This window comes from Streptopelia decaocto, assembly GCF_964273445.1.
Source record: "Streptopelia decaocto genome assembly, chromosome: 18".
NCBI lineage: Eukaryota > Metazoa > Chordata > Aves > Columbiformes > Columbidae > Streptopelia > Streptopelia decaocto.
This window is the reverse complement of record NC_138673.1, coordinates 1346617-1367494: the sequence shown is the minus strand read 5'-3', so window position 1 is coordinate 1367494 and position 20878 is coordinate 1346617. Positions and strand designations below refer to the sequence as shown.

Below are 20878 nucleotides of genomic sequence, written 5' to 3'. Positions count from 1 at the left end.
GCGGCCGTGGAAATGGATGTGACAAGTGGCAAAAAGGTACAAGAGCGAGTGGGAAGACACCAGAGGCAACGCCTGGGTTTCTAGAGTAAGAAAAATCCAAATACAACCAACCAGGAAGGCAGCAGCAGGGTCAGGAGCATCCCTCTGCCAAAGTGACCCCTGGGCCAGACAGGACAGCCCTGCCTGGGACAACCTGCCTGCACCAGGCAGGGGAGCTGCATGGGGCACAGTAGGGCACTGTCCCCACCCCATGGGGGCCATGGGGCAGTAGAGCCATGCGGAGGGTCCCCAAGATGGAGATCATAAAATCATCAAATTATTTTCCAACCCAAACCTGGCACTAACCCGTGTCCCTGAGAACCTCATCTCCGTGTCTGTCCAGCCCCTCCAGGGACGGTGATTCCACCACTGCCCGGGGGAGCACACATGTCTCCAAATGCTGGAAAAAGAAAGGTTGCACGGTGCTCTCTAATATAGGAATATTAAGAATATAAAGGATAATGCAGGGGAGGGAAATGGCTGATGCCATTGGGGTTTCATCAGGTGGGAAGTGGGGGGTGGCACAGCCCAGGGAAGGAAAGGAGAGATTTCCTCTTCTGCCCTGAGAAACCCTTATTCCTTGCACAACAACCACTGCCAAAGGCTTGACAGGAGCTCCAGCGCAGTTGTCTGCAGCCGGTGCCGGCGAGAAACCTAAAATAGGACACGGGAGAATTTGCATGGGAGCGTTCACCACGCGGAAATATCTCTGCCCTGGGAGGGCTGAGATTGAGTGGGTTGGAGGTTTGTTTTGTTTTCAAGGATGGGATCAAAATCACATGAAATGACACATAATGAAGGGTAGGCCCAGGCTGGGACTGACACCGGAGCCTCAGCACCGGGTTTTATCCTCATGGAGAAAGGGAACCAGGCTAAATCAGCCAGTTGGAGGCCAAAACAAGCGGCTCCTTTGGCTGTTCTGGACGGGAGATGCAGGCAGGGCCACCAGTGTGGGCTCTGTCCTGGAGCTGCAAGGGTGGGATGCGGGACGAGGCAGCCAGAGCTGCTTCCACACAAGGAGGCACAAACATTTGCCGTTTCCATGTTGGTTTTAGGAGGGTTCATATATGTGATGGTCATTTTTGACCCACACATCGCCTGGGTTGGCATCACCAGCCACAGGCTGGGTTTTAGCATCATTCTAAAATGCTGGAGGGAGCAGGGTGGGACTGAGGCAGCACTGGTGACAGAGGGACAGAGCCCTGGGGTCCATGTCTGTCTTGTGCCGGACAACCCAGAGCTGGACTCGGTTCTCTGGGGGGCCCCAGGAGAGCAGAGCAGAGGGGAAGCATCCCCTCCCTCCACCTGCTGGTGATGTGCCCCAGGAGACACTTGGCTCTCTGGGCTGCAAGTGCACATTGCTGGCTTCTGTCCCTTTTGTCACCCACCAGCCCTTCTCCACAGTGTTTCTATCCATCCATCCATCCATCCATCCATCCATCCATCCATCCATCCATTCATCCATCCATCCATCCCTCCCTCCCTCCCTCCCTCCCTCCCCCAGTCTGTGCTGGTACTGGGGTTGCCCTGACCCAGGTGCAGGACCTTGCACTTGGCCTGGTTGAATTACATGAGGTTCACATGGACCCCCCAGCCTGTCCAGGTCCCTCTGGATGCCACCTCTTCCCTCCAGCGCATCAACCGCACCGCTCAGCTTGGTTGAAAAGCAAAACTGAAGTGTCTTGGGAGATGCAGAGGCCAGGGAAAGGCGCCTGGCTTTAGCTCTCTGCCAAGCACACCTGGAGAAACCCTTTGAAATGCTTCAGCCACTTTAGCAGAGAAAAATAACACCCCCACACAGTTGCCAGGCTTTCACTGCTCACGCAGGGACAAAGGACAGCGCAGGGACAACACAGCTCTCACTGCGGAGCTTGCTGGCTCTGACACCGGTGCCTGTTTGGGAGAAATATCAATGGGAAAGATTTTGTGCTCTGGGATTCAGGTCATCTGAAGAACACCAGCAAGGAGAACGACTGCCAAAACCTGCACAGCGATGGGACAGCTCCAGCTTACCTGGGGAAGGAGGCGGCTGGTGCTTGTCCCAGCCCAGCCATGCCATGGGTGACCCAGAGTGCATGAAAGCAAAGCCGCTTTCCAGGCTCTCTTCGCTGTGAGACCGTGGGGCAGGGTCCCATCCATGGGGACATGGGGACCACATCCTGCCCGAGCTCTCGCAGCCGCTCTGCTGCACGGGGAGCAGAGGAAGGGACAGAGGGGTCTGGGTGGCCCCGGAGGAGCTTGGAGCAGAGCGGGGAGCACAGAAACCCAGGGAGGGTCTTGGAGACGGGTCCAGAGAGGATCCAGGCATATATGGGGAGGGGGAAAGGGATGGGATGGTGCAGGGGGTGTCACACAGGGTGGGAGTGAGCACGCAGGGACCAGAGCCGAGGTGAAGGTGCTTGGTGGGGATAGAGGTGATTGAGCAGGGGGCAGGAGCAAAGTCCTGCAGAGGGAAACGGAGCTGGCGGGGGTTTGGGGGGTAAAGAGGAATGGGGGAGACCCAGGAAAGAATCTGGGGCGTGGGGGGTGTGCAGGGGGAAGCACAGGAGATGGGATATTTGGGATCAGAGGAAGTGGAAAGAGGATGCAGAGAGGAAGAGGGACGGGGAGAACCTACAGTGCACAGAGAGGGGGGCAGAATGGGTGCTCCCGGGGTGGGGGGAAGGCTGGTTTGCCAGTCATCACCCCCCCAATCCACAGGCTTCCTACCTGGGGGTGCTCAGCACAGCAAACGAGCTGGGGCTGTGGGTGGTCCCAGCACCCCCACCCCGGGCAGCAAAGGGACCATGGCAGCAGCAGGTACCACTGCACATCCAGCACCCATCGGGGGAAATAAAACACCTAAGTGGGGGTGGGTAAAGCAGGAAACCCCCAAAGTGGGCCTAGAGAACAGGGCTGAGCACAACACACCCCAGCACAGGGGCTGCTGGGCTTAAATTGGTGTCCAGGAGCCGGGGGGTGCAGGTGAGGATGCTCAGGGTGATGAAGGCATCAGGGTGGGGATGCCCATGGGAGGGGGTGGTGGGGGCTCCGAGGTGCCTGGGGATGTGTGTGTGTCCCCAGCTCTGCAGGGCACAGGGGGACAAGTACAGCCCTGTGACACACATGTAGTGGCTGCTGCTGGGTGTCATGGTGCGGGGACCCAGGATCACCCCAACACGCTGCCCTGGGCTGGGGCCAGGCAGGTGCTCCCCCAAACTGCCAGCACCCACTCCTGGGCACCCCCCACTGGCTGCCACCCCCGGGCAGGCACAGCGGTGCTGGGCTGTACTGGGACCTGCTGGTTCACAGCAGGATTTCGGGGGGGCCCAGGAAGAGCAGTCGGGCACCCCACCCTGTGCTGAGCTGGATCCATCCGCCAGCACCATGTGGAGAACATTGGGGTGCAGGGGGGCTGGGAGGGGGTTTGCAGGGTGAAGGGGCAGTATAGTGGGGTACAGGACAGGATAGTGGGGTGCAGGGAGAAATAACAGGGTGCAGATGGATGACGCCCACTGGAGGGCAGGTAGAAACACAGTCCATGGATCCCAGCACCACCCCACCAGCTCCTGGTGAAGCCAAACTGGGGTAACTGGGCATTGGTGCTCATTGGGGGGGGACCAGCCATAGCGAGCACCCATGGTGTATCCCAGCAGGGCTCACCCCATCATGTTGGGGTGCAAGGATGTTGGGGGGCAACACATGAAGAGCAATCGCATCCCCAGCCCGGGATCCCTGCTCTGCTCCCCCAGTTCCCATCACGGTCCCCACGCCAGCGGGACCCCAGGGCAGCGCATGGGGGGACCCTCACCCTTGGCTGCTGCCCCAGCCCCCAAGTGGGGTCCCACAGGGCTCTCCCACCCCCCTCCAAGCTGGGTGCCCCTGTGGGTGCAGCAGAACCACCCCCCCAATATCCATTTTAAGCCTTTTTCCAGGAAATAGGAGCCAGAAGCTGCGGAGCGGTCACTGTCAGCCCCTGCCCACACGGAAGCCACTCGGGGTTGCAGACAAGCCGGGTCAGCTGTATTTATTGAGAATGGTTGTGGAGGGATTAAAAATATTTCCACTAGCTCTGTAAGAATTTATAAACCTATACTCTGCTTCTCCCTGAATAAATGCCTCTCTGACCGTCATGCAAAGGGAGGTACTTGTGTAAGAAAATAGCAAGATTAAAAAAAGGAAAGCGCTAACCCACCCTGCAGGGCCCTGCCATGGCAGGGGGGTCCCTGCCCGCGGGGGCCAAGGGACCCTCTGGCTGGCACGGGGACATGGGTGACACACGCGGACGCTGCCCCAGCACCCTGCAGCACCCACCCCCAGTACAGCCCCCGTCAGCAGAGCCCTTGGTGTGCAACGCCCTCACCCAGGGGTGACCCCCCCCCGGGGACCATGGCTCAGGTGGCCCTGCTAGGGAGGGGACAAGTCCCCACGCTAGTGAGCTCCCAGTGATCCCACTGCTCCCAGTTCTGCCTCCACCCTGCAGCTTTGCTGTCCCGCCATCTCTCCCCATACCCCGGGACACCCCTGCGGGGGACGCAGGGACACAGCACAGTGTTCTGCAGAACAGCAACACAGATGGGGACATCCTGGGGGGACACAGGGACACAAAATAGTACATTGCGGGACTGCCATACAGATGGGGACATCCCTGGGGGACATGGGGACACACAGCAGTGCTTTGCTAGGAAGCAACATGGATGGGGACATCCTTGGGGGACACACAGGGACACACAGTGCTGCTGTGTCAGGGCACAGTGGGGACATACTGGAGACACACAAGGACACCACAGACAAGCGAGGGACGATGCTGTCACCACAGGCCGGGCAGCACTGCGGGCACATGATGGTTATTATTGCTTTGCAGGTCCAGCGTTCCGGGGGGGCCAGGCTGGGGAGCCAACCTCTGATTTGGGCTTCAAGGGACTTTCTCAAGGGACTGTCCACCTGTGCCAGCCAAGGCCTGGGGGGAAGCAACTCTGTCCCCAACAGCAGGGCAGATGGAGGGGCTGGGATCACTCCCCCACTTAAGCCAGGGCCAAGCTGAGTGTAAGAGTGGTAAGCAGGCAGCCCGAGGTGACACGGGGACAAGGGACACGACTGGGGAGCAGGCTGGCCAGTGGCCCTGCCCTGAATGGCAGGGTGCACAGAGAAAGCCAAAGCTTGGGGGACAGAGCTGTCCCCAGCCCGTGGGGGGTGGCTGGGGCAGCATCTGGCCGAGACAAGGGACCCCCGGGCTGGGTGGCCTGTCCCCTCGCTGTCCCCACGGGCTGGGCGCTGGCCGGTTGGCTAAGGCGATACCGCAGCAGCGTAAGGTGGCGGGTGCGGTGTTGGTACCGGGGCAGGATGGAGCGTGATGTAAACATTTCTGATCTGGGGGGGGTGGCAAGGAGGAGGAGGAGGAGGAGGGGGCTAGTGTGAGTCCTTCATCTGCTTCTGGATCTTCTGCAGCATCTCCTGCATCCGCCGCAGCTGGAGGGGAGCAGAGCAGGGAGCGTGATGGGGGCTGGCACCCCCCAGCCCCCTTGCAAACAATAGTTGGGTTGAGCATCCCAAGCAAATTGGGATCCCCGAGTCCTGTGGGTTGGGGAGGGAACCACTGACACCCCTCCAGCACCCCCCACCACGGCTGGCAGCTGCTGGGATGCTGTGGGAAGGGTGGTCCCTTGCGGCTGGGCCATCGCTGGGGCTTGGGACATGGGGAAGGGGGTGCTCGGGGGTGCTCAGCCCACCCCCACACTCACCTCCTCGTCCTTCTCCCGGATGAGTTTCTCTGTCTCCGCGTCTGGCACCGGGGAGATGACAGGGATGGGGAAATCGGTCCCGCTCTCTCGCGTCAGCTTGCTGCGGGCAGAGAGAGGAGGTGAGGACGCTGCCAGAGCCCTCACAGCCCCTGTGACACCGGGGGGGACATTCCCCAAGGGTGCTGCAGCCCTGGACACCCCAAACCTTGCAGATACCCACTGCCCACCTGCACAGACCCTGCACCCCCCTGGGCTGGCCCTTTTCCTGGCAGGAGGGAACAAGGACACCTCCGGGTTCCCCCCCAGACCTCGGCATCCCTGATCTGCTGCAAACCAGTTTGGGGAGACCCAGGGAGGCACCACCACAGCAGGGGTGCCAGGGACCCCCCGGGCACAGAGCCCGCCTGGGTGCTTCAATCTGGACTTGGGCTCTCTTCACCCAGTATTTTCTCTGCTGCTTTCAAACATCATAAACTCAGCACCTCCTTCCTCTGCCACATGCCCAGCCCGGTGGCAGGATGGGGTCCCTGAGCACCCCGCTGCCCAGCCAGCCTTGGGGATGCTCCGTGCCTCTTTTTCCCCCGAGCATCCTGCTCAAGCCCATCCCTGCTGGAGGGAGCTGCAGGCGTCCCCCGGGGACACCCCACCGCGCAGAACCACAGCGAGCAAAATCGATGGCTTGTCCCATGCCACCGGCAATGGGGAGGGACCAGCTCTCCCAGCTGGGTCCCTGTGGATCCCACACGCTGCCACGTGGCTGGGACACCGCTGTCACGACTGGCAAGCGTCACGTGTGACGCCGTGTGCCACCGCCAGTGCATCCCCTCCATGTGCCAAGGGTGAAGGACACGGCGGGTGTTGCACATGTGGGCTGGGCCCTGGGGGGTCCCGGTCATGCCGGGGGCCGTGCCAGTGTGTTAAGGGGTTTGGCCACATTTTGAGCCACTTTGGAACTCACTGCCCCTTGTCATGGCTCCTCGCCCAGAGGGACCCAGGGGAAGCTCGTCCATCCCCGGCAGCAAGACAAGGCTTCAGGCACTGGGCACGGGGAAAGTGGCTTCACCAGCCTGGGAAAACCCGCCTTCCGCTGCCTCCTGCGCCCCAAAACCGCATCCCCCTGGGAGGGCAGGACAATGGGGGTGCCCATCCTGCAGCCCTACCCTTGGGCTGGGAAACTCTGGGTGCCAGCACCCAGGGACACATCCCCCCATCCCCCTTTGCCTGGGCGAGCCAGGGTGTTGGTGCTGGCACCCAAGGGTGACTTGTATGGGTGGTCACAGGGCCAGTTCTCTCCGGAAGCAGCTGCCTGGCCCCTGCACGGGCACAGAAGGACCGAGACAGCATTGGGTACCAACAAGTACTTTATGTAGGGGCCAGGAGGGCAGTGGGAGGGGGAGGAGGGCGGAGGGGCCCAAGGTGACCCCGGCCTGATCCTGGCTCAGTCGGCGGAGCAGTCGCTGCAGCACAGCCTCAGCGTGGAGGGGTGCCGCCTTCTCCGGCAGCACGTATGGAGAGACCAGCTTAGAGGCACCTAAAGCCATCCCCACCACCAGCACTGCTGCTTCAGCCCCCCCTGACCCACAAAGCCCCCGCTCGCTCCAGCGCCCCGACTGGGGCTGCACAGCCCCACAGGGACCCTGCTATGGGGGGATTCCCCCCAGTATCTTGGAGTGGCTCACGGGGATGCAAGTGCCATGAATCTGCACAGCACCGACAGCACGGCTCTGGGGCCAGCTGTTTTCTGGGTCCTGCTCTGGCCCCAAAGCCTGCATGGTCCCCCTCACCACTGGAGCATCCCACCCCACCTGTCCTGCACAGTACAGGATCTTTCTTGCTGCTGGAGCATCCCCCAAGACACTCTCACCCAGGGGGATGTGGGGTCCTCCATGCTGCTGGAGCATCCTTGCCTGAGCTGCCCCCAGGGAGGTGCAGGGTCCCCATCACTGCTGGAGCATCCCCCAAACCCAGCTCTGAGGGGATGCAGGGTCCCCCTTGCTGCTGGAGCATCTTCCCCCACAACCAGTCCCAGCCCAATGGCACGGGAAGAACACCCCACCACCTTGGGGCATCCCCCACATCACCAGTTCTTCCACATCCAGCCCACCATGATGCCCAGCGTGGACCCACACACAACCCCAGTCCCCCAAGATCACCACTTGCAATGGGCTGAGGTCATCCCAAAGAGAGGAGAAGTCCCTCCAGACCCCCCCGCAAGCTGGCACCCCACTCCAGGCCCCGTACTTGCGGTTCCTCTCCTTCACCACCATGCGGGTCATGCTCTGGATGCACTGCGTGCGGTAGTTCTCATAGTGGGTTTCCCGCGTCACGTCCTTCAGGTCCTGCATATGTGTCCTCACCAGCATCGTCCGCAGCTTCACGAAGTCACAGTGCGATGGGTTCTCCACTGCAGGGGGAACCCGGGGTCAGGGGGCCACAACTATCCCCCACTGTCCCCCCATGCCACCACGGGCCACGTTGGGCATTGGAACAGGCTGCCCAGGGCAGTGGTGGAGTCACCATCCCTGGAGGGGTTTGGGGGACACATAGATAGAGTTCTTAGGGACATGATTTAGTGTCAGTGTTGGGTTAATGGTTGGACTTGATGATCTTGAGGGTCTCTTCCAACCAAAATGATTCTATGATGTCCCCAAAAGGACCCCATGGACACAGTCCAGCATTACCTTCCACGATGCCCCAGGGGTAGAGGCGCCCACGGACGCGCCGGCCTTTGGCCTCCACGATTGTGTTGCTGCCAATGACGGCGAAGGGGATGCTCTCCTGCGGGAAGACAGCAGGGGCTGGCAGAGCTCGATCCTGGCTGACGTGGCCCATGTCCCTCCACATGCATCTCCTGGGCTGTATCCCCATTTGCCAAGATCTCCCTGAGCCCCAGCCATGGAGACTCCCAGGTGGGACAGCAGCATGGGTTTCTCCACCCCAGCCCCACAAGCTGCAGGTGGCACCTGCTGGGTCTTGGTGACACATCTGGGCAATGCAATATGTGCCAACCCCACCATGCTGGGGCTGCTGGAGACCTTGTGGGGCCCCAAAGAATCCTAAAGCTACCCTAGGAGGACATGTCCTCTTGGCCATGGGGCTCTGCTCCTCCAAGGATGGAACTAGAGGGGTCAGACCCACCTTCAGCGCCTGGTCTTGCAGCTTGAACTCCTCATCCTCATCTGAGTCGCACTCGGGGAACTGGTAGATGCGGATGCCATACTGGTCGATCTCCTCCCGGATCTGGAGGCAGACAGCCCCACTGAGGGCACGGCTCTGGCCCTCAGAAAGGCACCAGTGTCCCCCAAGGACCCACAAAAGCCTGTCCCCCAAAACTTAGATGTCGTGGACACCCCTTCAGGTCCTTCCAGCCCCTAGCTGAACACCAGAGAGATGTGTCCTTGGTAGCCACATGGGCAACACTGTCCTCTACAGTGCTGCAAGCGTGGAGGATTCTCTGTGGCAAAGCCCGAGCAGGGGATGGAGAGAGGATCCAGGCAAATGGGGACCCCAGCCCCCAGGGTACCCCCATTCCCAGGGACCTGCTGGGATGGCTCCAGCCTGGGACAACTCGCCTCCTTACCTTGTTCTTCATGCGCTTCACCTCGGTGGGGGTCAGGGTGTCAGCCTTGGCCAGCACCGGCACGATGTTCACCCGCTGGTGCAGGGCTCTCATGAACTCCACGTCCAGGGGCCGGAGGCTGTGGGTGGAGCCCGGTGAGCACCATCTTGCTGAGCCCCTTCCCCAGCGCCCCCTCCCAGCAGCGCAGGCAGGGGCCGCCCGTACCCGTGACCAAAGGGGGAGATGAAGTAGATGCAGCAGTGGACGCGGTTGTCCTGGATGTTCTTGCGGTTGAGGCCGCTTTCATCACGGAAATACTGCTCGAACTGCTGGTCGATGTAGTCAGCAACTGGCTTCCAGCTGCGGGGACAGGGAGGTGACCATCGCAGTCCCCTGTGGGATCCCTGGGCTTTGCCTGGAGCCCCAGCTCAACAGCTCCCATGGCTCAGCATTGCAGCCCGAGGACCTATGGGAATCCCACCCATGGAGGTGCTGCCCAGCCCCAGAGGGACCCCCACCCCCATGGGACATACCACTCGGTATTGTCGACAGCGTCACCAAAGCCCGGCGTGTCCACAATGGTCAGGCGCAGCTTGACACCCTTCTCCTCGATGTCCACCACGTGCTTGGTGATCTCCACCGTCTGCGTGATGCGCTCTGTGGTGGCGGAAGACGTCAATGGTGGGGGGGACACCCCAGGTGAGAGACAATGAGGGTGTCAAGGGGAGACTCTGCAGCTCCCGAGTGTCACCCTCCCCGCTGGGGACTGGGGTGACTTTGCAGGATCAGCCCCGACATGTGCTGGGGTCCAGCACCATGCTCCATTCCATGACCCCCACATCCACCCATCTCTCGGTGGCTGTACCACCACTCCCCGTGACAGCCCAGCTCTGGCAGCACAGGGGTCTGCGGGAGCAATTTTGGCTCCCTGTACCCCCACGTGTGACCCCACAGCTCTGGGGCTGCACATGGCCCCAGGCACCTCCATGTCCCTGCATCCCTGTGTCCCCAAGGATGCTCCCTTGGTACCGTGTGCGTGTGGCTGCAAGCATTTTGGCTTTTGCTCTGAGCAACGGAAACAAATCAAACAATTGCCTCAAAACAAATCAAACAACTGCCTCGAACCCCTGAGGATTTGGGCAAGTTTGGGCAATTTTAATTCAAAAACCACCTGCAGCTGAACCGGCACCATGCCCCAGACCCTGACTGTCCCCAGCCTCCCGGATTTGTCCCAGCTCCAGCTGATCCCCACAAGCCAGGACTTGTTTTCCCTGCAGGGACAAAGGCCTGGCGGGACGTCCCTGTGCTGGGCAGCAGCGAGGTCCCCTGTGGCCTTGGAGCAGCCCCCAGTGCCATCAGGCAGCTGCCAGCATGTCACACGTGGCTTCAGAGACCCAGAGGAGCCCAGCTGGGCAGGGAGAGGGACTGCAGACTCTCGGAAGTAGCGTGGGGCTCTGCAGCCCCCAGGACACCCCATTCCTATGACTGTCCCCCCCTTGCTGGGACTGTCCCCCCTCACCTTCAGCATTGAGCAGCTTGCGGTCCCTGTACATGTCCGTCAGGAAGAGGCTGTTGACCAGGGTGGACTTGCCCAGCCCTGATTCCCCTGGGACAGAGGGACAAGGGTGAGGGGGAGCAGTGGTTAACGGGGGACACAAGACTCTGGCCATGCCCTGGCAAAGTTGAGACTCCCCTGCCATGGCTTTTGGGATCTGGAGCAGGGTCAGGACCCCCCATACCTGCCACCATGAGGGTGAAGTCAAAGCCCTTCTTCACCGACTTGCGATGGACCTGGTTGGGCAGTGTGGCAAAGCCCACGTACTCCTTGTCATCCTGCAGATGGAGGGGACATGGGACAGAGGATGTCACCATCCCACCCCCCTCCCATCCTGAGAGGCCACCCCCTTCTCCCTTGCACCTCAGGAGATTCCCCACGGCTGGAGCACTGCAGGATGCAGCCATGTCCACCCCAACCCCTTGGGGGAGCATCCTCTACAGTCACTCCTGCAGCCCCTTGGCCCATGTTCCCCCCTCCCTGCAGATGCGTTTTCACCTCGGAGGAGTCGTAGGGGTCCAGCTGCCCCCAGGGGCTCCGCGGGCGGTTGGGGCTGGGGGGTGGGGGGGCGGTGATGTGCTGCTGGAAATCCAAGGGCCGAGAGCGGGAGAAGATCCTGGTGTCCCTCTCGTCGATGGCTTCGTCGGGGGGGACCCTGCCCACACCAGAGAGGGGGTGGCCGGGCTCCCGCCGGCTCTCCGGGGTCTCCACCTTCCTGGGGCTGTCGGTCGGTGGGCAATCCCGCAGGAGCTGGGTCAGCTCAGCCTCCTCCGAGTCCTCCTTCAGGAAACGCTTTATCTAGGGACCAAGGGAGGAGGTGACACTAATGCTGACAGTGCCAGCCTGAGGTGGCATCACCCAACTCAGCATCACAAGCCCCCCGAGCTGCAGCAGACAGACACATGCACCCCAAGGATGGCAGGGATGGGAGGAGAGGGGACACACAGGCACTCCAGGGGACCAGCCACCACCCTGGGGACAGCCATGGGGACAGCTATGGGGGTGGCAGTGGGGACAGCCGTGGTCCCATGCACCGCGGGTGCTTACAGCTTGTGGCGCGGGGATGGCAGCCGGCTCCTGGCACTCTGGGGGACAAGGACAGGGACCTTCCCCCTGGGCACCCTGCCGCTCCTTGGGGTCTTCTGGGGGAGGCAGGACCCCCACACACCCCATGGCCTGCCGGGAGGATGGGGAGGGGACACCAAGATAGATGAACAGCAGCGGTGGCGGAGCTGGCAGGGGGGCCAGACCCAGGAGGGGCAGATGGTGGGCAGGGGTCTGTCTGTCCCATGACCCATCTGCCCACTCCCAGGGGCTGACAAGGACACAAGGGGCTCCTGACCCTGCGGTCCCAGGGGACAGATCGGCCCACAGCCCTCACCAGCCCCACGTGCAAAGGGGCAGCACAACCTGTCGTGCAAGGGGGCTACGAACCACACGGCCACCCCATGGCCATGTCCTCATGTGCATGGGGACCCCGACACCCCCTTGCCCTGGCTCAGCCCGTCCCGGAGCTGGTGCAGGCAATAGCCGTGCAGGGGCGGGGGGAGCCGGGTGCAGCGGCCCCTGCACTGGTGGCCCCAGGGGGTGGCGGGGCTGGGACAAATGACAGGGACGGCTCCACATCCTGTTTACTAGTGCTGGCGGGAGGGGACACGTTCCAAGGGCATGTCCGGCATTGACTCCCATGGCACCGAGCCGTCCTGCACCAGCCCCACAGGCAGGGACACTCCCAAATGGGGGGCACACCAGGCCCGGGGAAGCCCCTGATCCTTCACCCTCCAACGTGAGGGTCAGTGCAACCCCCAGATCAGGGCCCTCCATGGGGACACGTGTCCTCCCCCATCCTCTGTCCCCGCTCCATTGGCGGGGGGGACAGCCATGCCGGCGGCAAGGCGAGATGCACCGAATTAGCTGGAAACAAGGTCACGGCGCTGCCGGGGCTGCGCGCTTACATGCCTGCCCCCCGCCCCCCCCACGGCCCCCAGCACCGGGGGCCACAGTCCCAGGCTGAGGGGGCAGCAGGTGCCCCAGGGCAGGGGCTGCAAGGGCCCCCACGCTCCCCTCTCCCTCAGCAGGCTGACAGCGCTTGGTGTGTCTGTGTGACCATCCTCTTGCTCACCGGCCTTGGCCTGGGGGGGCTCAGCACCAGCCCCCACCAGCACACAGCCCAGCCGGGGTCACACAGGCCTGGGACATAATGCCGCCACCACCAAGTGCTCTCGGCCCCACTGCTGCTCTATCTCATGGGGCTCCAGCCCTTCGGGGGTCCCCCCTGTCCCCTGTCCCCAGACACACCGATGGCCTCACTGATGCTGTGGCACAGGGGGGTTGCACCGCATCCTCAGGGGGTTCTGCACCAAGTGCATCCCCCAGCAGCAGTTGTCCCAGGAATGGAGCATCAACTGCGCCACCTTCCCGCAGCACCGGGGTGCTCCAGGTCCCCCATCCCCATCTGCCCCCTCTCTTGTCCCACCAGGGAGGGACACTGTCCCCGTACCTCTTGCCCAGGCTGCAGCTCGGGGCAGGTGGCCATGGCAGAGCCGGCGGCACCCGTGGCCGGGAGAGGATGGTGAGCAGCACCAGCTGTGCTGAGGGATGGGGAGGGATGGGGAGCAGCATTAGCATAACTCCACCCTGGGCAGGCACCGGCACCCACGGCACCCAACAGCCAGGAACGGCCCCTGCGGGTGCTGGGGGCAGGACCAGCGGGGGGCACAGGGTGGGAGAGCCCAGGCCAGCTCCTGCCTGGCTGCCGACCTGTCAGCGACCAACAAAGTGCTGTGGGCCAAGGAGGTGGCAAGGTCCTGGGGGGCTGCATGACCATCACCATCATCACCAGCCCCCACAGGCTGAGCACACAGCTTGGCTGCAGCCCAGGAGGACATTCAGCCCTGGAAAACACCTCCATCCCAGAAAAAACCTCCTCCATCCCAGGACAATAACCTCCTCCATCCCTGTGCGCACCAGATCCTCTCCCGGTCCCCACTCTGGAGCACGGCACAGCTGCCAGGCAGGGTCCCAAAACCTCTTCAAGAGGGAAAACCAGGTTTTCTGTGGAAGCCTCTTTGAAAACTCAACATTTTTGCACCTGACAATTAAAGCTTCCCCACATGGTTCCAAGTCATTGCTCCAGCTGGGCTTGATGGGTCCAGCCAGGACAGACCCTGGGCTCCCCAGTTTAGGAAGGACAAGGAATTACTGGAGAGAGTCCAGTGGAGGGACACAGAGATGCTGAGGGGTCTGGAGCATCTTTGTGATGAGGAGACACTGAGAGAGCTGGGGCTGTTGAGCTGGAGAAGAGAAGCTGAGAGGGATCTGATCAATGGATCAATAGCTCAGGGTGGGTGTCAGAGGATGGACCAGACTCTGTTCATGGTGCCCAACGCCAGGGTGAGGGGCAACGGGCACAGACTGAAACACAGGAGGCTCCATGTGAACATGAGCAGCAACTTGTTTGCTGGGAGGTGCCAGAGCCTGGCCCAGGCTGCCCAGAGCGGGTGTGGAGTCTCCTTCTCTGAGACATTCAAACCGCCTGGACCCACCTGTGTGATCTGCTCTGTGACCCTGCGTGAGCAGGGCTGGGCTGGGGATCTGCAGAGCTCCTGCAGCCCAACCAGCCTGGGGTTCTGTGGGATCCCTGGCAGGAGCTCCGGCAGCCCTGCCTCAGTTTCCCCAGCTCATCCTTGGGCAGGCAAAGGGTTAACAGTGCCCCAGGAGGAGCCGCAGGTGGCAGTGACCACCTGAGCTGTCACTGCTGGGGTCACCCAGAACAGTGATTCACCTTGACACATATCGAGATGCATTAGAGCAGCTCAGGTGCAGAGGCGGGTTCGCTCAGCCATGGAAGGGCTGCGCTCACCAGGAAAGCGCTAAAAAGCCCCTGAGCATCGGCTGGTGCCGGGACAGGTGTGATGAACCATGAATCTGCTGGACACCGAGAGGGGTCTGGATGCTTCTGTGCTGGTCCCCAGCGCCCGCAGGTCCCAGCCACACTCCTAACCCCAGTGCCACATCTCCTCCACTCAGCTCTGAAGCCACTCAATGCAGGACACCCTGGCATGTGTCCCTGCTCAGCCCAGACCCAGGGGAGCAATGTCACTGTCCCTTGGCTGACACTGCCCCCCCCCAGTGGCTTTGCAGCCCTTTTCCCCACCCCGGCAGGCTGCAGCACCCCCCACCACACCAGCAGCCTGGCCAGGCTCTGCACCCCACCAGCGGTGCCCCTCGCCCCCCAAAAACCCCCAACTGAGCACAGCACAGATCTCCAACGACACTTCCTAACTGTCCCCCCTTGCGCTGCCGGCAGGACCAGGGCGGGGATTTACTGCCTGGGGCAGCGCGGGTGCCCCTCTAAGCGGATTACACGCCCGTCTGCGCGTGAGCCGGCACTGGGGCTGTCACCAGCCCCGCAGCTCCAGTGAGGTGACACACGCGCTGCCTTCTCCCCACATGTCACGCTCCACTGAACCTTCCCCGCCTGGTGACAGCCTGGGGGCTGTGGCAGAGGGGGGCACGGGGGCAGTGGGCAAAGCCTGAGCTGGGAAAGCCACTGGCTGCCTGTTAGCATCTTTCTGCCCGGCACCACATTCCCACAGGATGTGTTTTCCCGGTCTATTTCTGCAGGGAAAGAAAGGAAATGTTTGAGTGAGGGGCTGTCCCTGCAGCCAGGGGACAGCCACGCTGGCCAAGGTGTCCCCAGTCCACCCAAAAATGACATCCAGATGTGCCCCCCCATGGCACAGCGTGCACAACAGCTGAGTATCCCAAGCACTAACACCCTGATCCAAAGGCACAAACTCCACGTGGAACAAGGGCACGGTGGCCCCTGGCAAAGCCCAGCTCTGCTGGGACCAGCCCAGCTCCTGCCCAGCACAACCGGCACCTGGGCTGTGCTTGTTCCGACCTGCCTCCGGATGCACAAGATGCTCCCACCACTGTGCTGGAATCAGAGTTCCGTACACCCAGCTCTCCCCTCCCACTCCATCGGCAGCATCTCAGTTGGGAAACTCAGTCCACCAACAGCCTGAGCAGGGTGCCAGGCACCCTATGGATGCAGTGGCATGGGTCAGCATGTCACGGGCAGGGTGTCAGCGTCAGGCAGGTGAGCACATGGGACATGAGCTTTTTCGAAACATTCCTCATTGCAGCAGCTCTGGCCCCTTCCTTGCAGGGAATCCTCCAGTTTGAAGGACCCACAAGCACCTGCATGGGGACCCTAGCATGGGACCACGTGCAGTGGCTCCTCTGAGCTGGCAAGTGACAGTGGGGCCTGTCCAGGCTGGAAACAAGGTGACATCTCAGCTCATGGGGATGGGTGAGAAGATACAGCCCACTAAGAGCTGGGAGCAGCGGTCGAGGGGGACAATTGCTCTTCTCACTTCTCTGGGTGAGCCGTGGACCACATTGGGGACAAAGGGATGTGGCACCAGTGTCAGAGAGCACCAGCTCTACCTCCATGGGTCCTTCTGGATGCGTCCGCACCCACCTCCAGCCTCAAATCACCCCACAGCCACAGCAGTCCAGCTGTTGCTGTCATCCTCCCCCCACCCAGATGTTTCCAAGCCTGGCTCTGTCTGTCCCCAAAGCTGGGGTTTGGAGCCTTTTGGGAAGGCGCTCGCTGGAGCTGGTTGCGACACGCTCCGCCAGCCGCCCTCCTATCTGGTTTCACTGCGTCCCGCTCCGGAGGAATGTGCCGGTCCTGTTCCCACGGCAGCTGCTGGGGAAGGACAGCCACGATGGTCCCCACCAAGAGGGGTTGTCCCAGTGGCCACGGCCCTGATGCCACGCAAGCCACAGCCACAACCCTCCATCTCCATCCCCACCCTGGCTATGGTGAGTGCCTCGAGGTCCCCGTGGGGACGTGGCCCTGATGAGTGGCTTCTGGGGATTGTCACCACCAAAGAAGGGTGAGGTGGGACAAGCGACGCAGGACAGGCTCCCACCGAGCCCGGAGGGCTGTCGGCAGCTCCGGCCCTTGCAGGTAACTGCAGAGACGGCTCCAAAGCGCAGCCGGGCTCCGGGCGTGCGCGACGGTCCCCGCAGGAGGGCCCGGCCAGGCTGGCAGCGCCACCGGGACCGCAGCCCGGGGGACCTGCCAAAGGCACGGCTTGGTGACTGATGCTCCGCTCAGAGCGCCGCCTGCCCACGCAGCGACATCCCGGGGGTGCCGCAGGTCGCGGGGACACGCAGGTGCCACTCAAAGGCAGCGTCGCTTTGCCGGAAGGCGCCCGTCCCGGTGCCACAGTGAGGGGTGGCGGGCAGGCGGCCCCGCGGTCTCCCCGATAGCAGCAGCGTGACCTCCCCATCTCCTCCCAGGCTGCTCCCGGGACGCTGCCCGGCTGCTGCCCGCCAGGACGGGGCAAGTGTCGTCGTCCCCCCGCCCCGCTGCGGCACCGGCGGCCCCGGCCCGCTCCGCCCCCGCCGCACCGTCACCTTCACGGAGGGCACCGGGAGCGGGCCCGGCCCCTCGTCGCGGTGCAGCCGGGCCCGGCTCTGCCCGGTCCCCCCCGCCGCCGGCCTTACCATGGCTGCGGCGCCGGGCGCCGTCCGGGAGCGGCGGCTGCCGAGCGGCACGGCCGGGCCCGCGCCGGGATTAGCAGAAATAGCAGCCGGCGGGGGCGGGGGCGGGGGCGGGGCGGGCGGCGGGCGGGGCGGGGGCGGCCTCTCGGCACCACCGGCATCGAGCACCGGCATCAGCATCCGGCACCGGGAACAAGCGCCGTACACGGGGCACCAGGACCAGCATCAACACCCGCCACCGGCATCACCACCGAGCACTAGCACCACACACCGGTATCAGCACCGGGCACCAGACCAGCATCCAGCACTGGCATCAGCGTTGGACACTGGCACCAGGAACCGGGCACAAGCACTGTGCACAGGGACCAGGCACTGTACACGAGTCATCAGCTCTGTGCACCAGCACTGGCATCAGCACCCAGCACCTGGCACTGGTTTTAGCACTTGGCACCAGCATCAGCATCTGGCAGCGGGCACCGCGCACTGGGACCAGGGATGGTACATGGGGCACCAGGACCAGCATCAGCACCTGGCACCAGCATCGGCACCAGCATCAACACCCAGTATCAGCACGTGGTGCCAGCAACAGCATCTGGCAGTGGACACCGACACTATGCACCGGGAAACACACAGCTGGCGTGGGGCAGGGATACAAGGCAGCAGCAGCAGGGTCTTGGTACAGGGCACTGGGAACAGGACACCTGCTCTGGGTACAGGGCATTGGCAGTGGATACCAGGTACAGGGCACCAGTACCAGGTACCGGTGCAGGTGAGAGGGAACGGCCCCAGCACCGGGGAGTGACATTCTGGTGGTTGGCACCAGCATCAGGCATGGCTCAGGAGGTACTGGGCACTAGTCACTGCCACTAGGAGCACTGGGCACTGGGTACCAGTTAGCAGGTATTGGATACTGGGAACAAATGCACTGGCACCATGTCACACATTGGGCACCATACGCTGGGTACCAGGGACTGGACACTGCACTGAGCACAGGGCACCAGCTCCCAGTCTTTCCCAGTACTCCCTTTGCAAAATCCCAGCCCGTCTCCCTCCGCTGGAGCCTTTCCTGGGGCTGGTGCCGGGTCATCCTGCTGGAAACCTGGCAGGGGAGACCAGCAACCCTGCGGACAGTGTCCCTGTCCCATCGTCGTCCCATGCCAGGGGCTGCAGCCTCTGCCTGGGATGTCCCCAGTCCCAGTCCGTGTTGTCACAGGCAGTGGGTGCCAGCAACACGTGGCTGCACCCCTCTGTCCCCACTGAGGGCAGGGGAGGACGCTGGCACAGCCAGGGTGTTTGTGTTCCCGGCCATGAAAGGCGCCGGGGGGGTTCTTGGCCGGCGGTGGCCATTCCCCACGATGAGCAGCTGGCAGAGGCTCAGGCATTACCAAATTTCAGCCATCTGCTCCAGCCACCTACTGGGGCTGTCCTCATGCCCCCCATGCCAGGGGGGCCGCAAGGCCACACATAACCCCAGAGCAACCCTCTCCCGGCAATGTCCTCCTTGCCTCAGTTTCCCCACCCATAACACGAAGCCAGTGCTAATTTCCCAGCAGGAAAAGCCAGATCCAGCTGCACACAGAGACTCCCACCAAGGCTTAGTGACCATCTCAGCCTTGTCCCCAACATTGTCACTGCCCCAGGCCTTGTCCCCCCCCCACAATACAGGCCCAGGCTGCAGCCAGATGGCTCCATGTTCCCATTATTCCCATAAATAACCGACGCAGGCTCAACATGGTGTGGGGGAGTCCCAGCAGCCACCCAAACCCTGTCCAGCTGGGGCGACTGGGCAGCGAGCCGCGCAGCTCTTCCCATCCACTGCTGGGCAGGGGGCTGAAGCAGGGGCAGGCAGGGGCAGGCAGGTGAGGGTGGCCGTTTGCATCTCTAATCCTCACAGTGAGCGCTTTCCTCTGAGATTAAGGGGGATTATAGGCTGGGGTGCTCCCGGATCCCAGCCTCGCCTCTCCTGGCCCTTCGAGGAGCAGGGCCGGGCACAGGGGGGCAGGAGGGCAAGGCAGGCACCGCTGTGATGAACTGGGTGTTTTCAGCTCTGCCGGACACAGCCTAGAGCAGCCGTCAGCTTGCCAGGGCCTGGCTTTGGTAGCCGGGTGCCCATGGAGGCCGGCAAGCTGCAACCCGGGCTTTAAATAGAGCATTAAAAGCTGAAGGGATCAGCTGTGGAGTGGGAGGGGGGATGCAAGGGGCTGCATTTTTCTCGGCCAGCGGCTGACGCAAAGGGAGCAAGGGTGACACCAAGGGAGGCTGGAGCTGCTCAAGAGGTCCCTGAGGTCCCCGAGTCACCCTGTTTTCCCTCACCCTGGCTGGCAGCAGCATTATCAGGTCCCAGCACAGCACAGCCAGGCGGGGAAGCCACTGCGATCCGCTACTGGGGACCAGAGCTCTGTAATTACCATGGGAGGCTGAGTTATTTTTGGGAAGCCACTACACTGCTGCCAAAGCTTTTATCCTCCAAACCAAAACAAGATGGGAAGAGCCCATCCCAGGATGCTGCATCTGCCGGGCGTGGGGAGGTTAACCCCTTGCCTCCTGGCTGCCTCTACCAGGGGGCTGCCTGTGCCCCCCACCTGCACCCCGCAGCACCCCAGCGCCAAGTGCTTTGGTTGCACTGGTGGGGTTTCAAAGTGGGGGGCAGTGGGGGAAGATTTGGGGTCACAGAGGCCACCGGGTGTCTGGCAGGCATGGGACAGGGCTGGGGGGTCACCCCCCTCCTCAGCTGCTGGCAGGTTCAGAGGCTGCATATTCAGATGCTTTTCTGCATCCACCGTGAGAACCGCTATTTATAGCTCTTTCTGGTGCAACGGGTCCAGTTTCGGGGCCTTCCCAGAGCAGAGGCTGTGCTGAGGAATGCCGGCCAGAGCAGAGCACCTCACCGATGCTCCAAATTAAACAGCCCAGGGGACAAAACCCTGAAGGGTCCATCCCAAAAGCTGCCCCAAGGACGGGCAGAGGAGGCGGCTGGGCAGGGAGGCGGCACTGCCAGGCTCTGAAGCAGCCAAACAGCCTCCAAGCTGGGGATAAACTAATTTTTCCCAGCATGGAGAGGATGAGCTACGTTGTGCACCTCATGGTGCCCCCTGCGATTGGCTCCAGGTGGGTTAAGGGTCTGTGCTCAGGGTGACACCCCAAAAACCTGGGGTTTATTTCCTACCTTTTGCCACATTTCCCTTGATCTCAGCCTGCCAGGGCTGCCCGTGCCCAGGTCACTCCCTGTGCCAGGTGCCTGCAGGGCAACAAACAGACCCCAAAATGCATGGGCTGGGGTCCCCAAAGTTCTAAACCCACATGCCATGGTTTCCCAGCCCCCTAAACCACATATTCTGGGGTCTCCCTGCCCCCTAAAACCCATGTGCCAGGGTCACTCCATTCTTGCTCCAAGCCCCCCAGACTGTTTCTCTCCAGGCAGTTCCAGCCGGGGAGGGTCTGGGGGTTGTTGGGGGCCACGATCCCCCATGTCCAGCCAATGCC

General features: G+C 62.4%; 1 protein-coding gene across 1 annotated transcript; it reads right to left on the bottom strand.

Moving 5' to 3' along the window:
* Nucleotides 1-4028: 4028 nt before the first annotated feature.
* On the bottom strand, nt 4029-17467 carry SEPTIN4 (septin 4). Its single transcript, XM_082068802.1, has 12 exons — nt 17399-17467; nt 11372-11671; nt 11058-11151; nt 10838-10924; nt 9852-9975; nt 9544-9678; nt 9340-9457; nt 8898-8999; nt 8441-8537; nt 8001-8163; nt 5760-5859; nt 4029-5487 (listed from the first exon to the last, which is right to left on the bottom strand). The coding sequence occupies exons 1-12, from the start codon at nt 17399-17401 to the stop codon at nt 5428-5430; spliced, it is 1383 nt and encodes a 460-aa protein (XP_081924928.1). The 5' UTR covers nt 17402-17467; the 3' UTR covers nt 4029-5427.
* Nucleotides 17468-20878: the final 3411 nt, after the last annotated feature.

Coding starts and splice junctions, on each gene's coding strand:
- SEPTIN4 (XM_082068802.1), bottom strand. Junction 9,679..9,851: donor GCTGTCGACAATACCGAGTG/GTATGTCCCATG, acceptor CTGTCCCCGCAG/CTGGAAGCCAGTTGCTGACT. Junction 9,458..9,543: donor ATCTCCCCCTTTGGTCACGG/GTACGGGCGGCC, acceptor CTCCACCCACAG/CCTCCGGCCCCTGGACGTGG.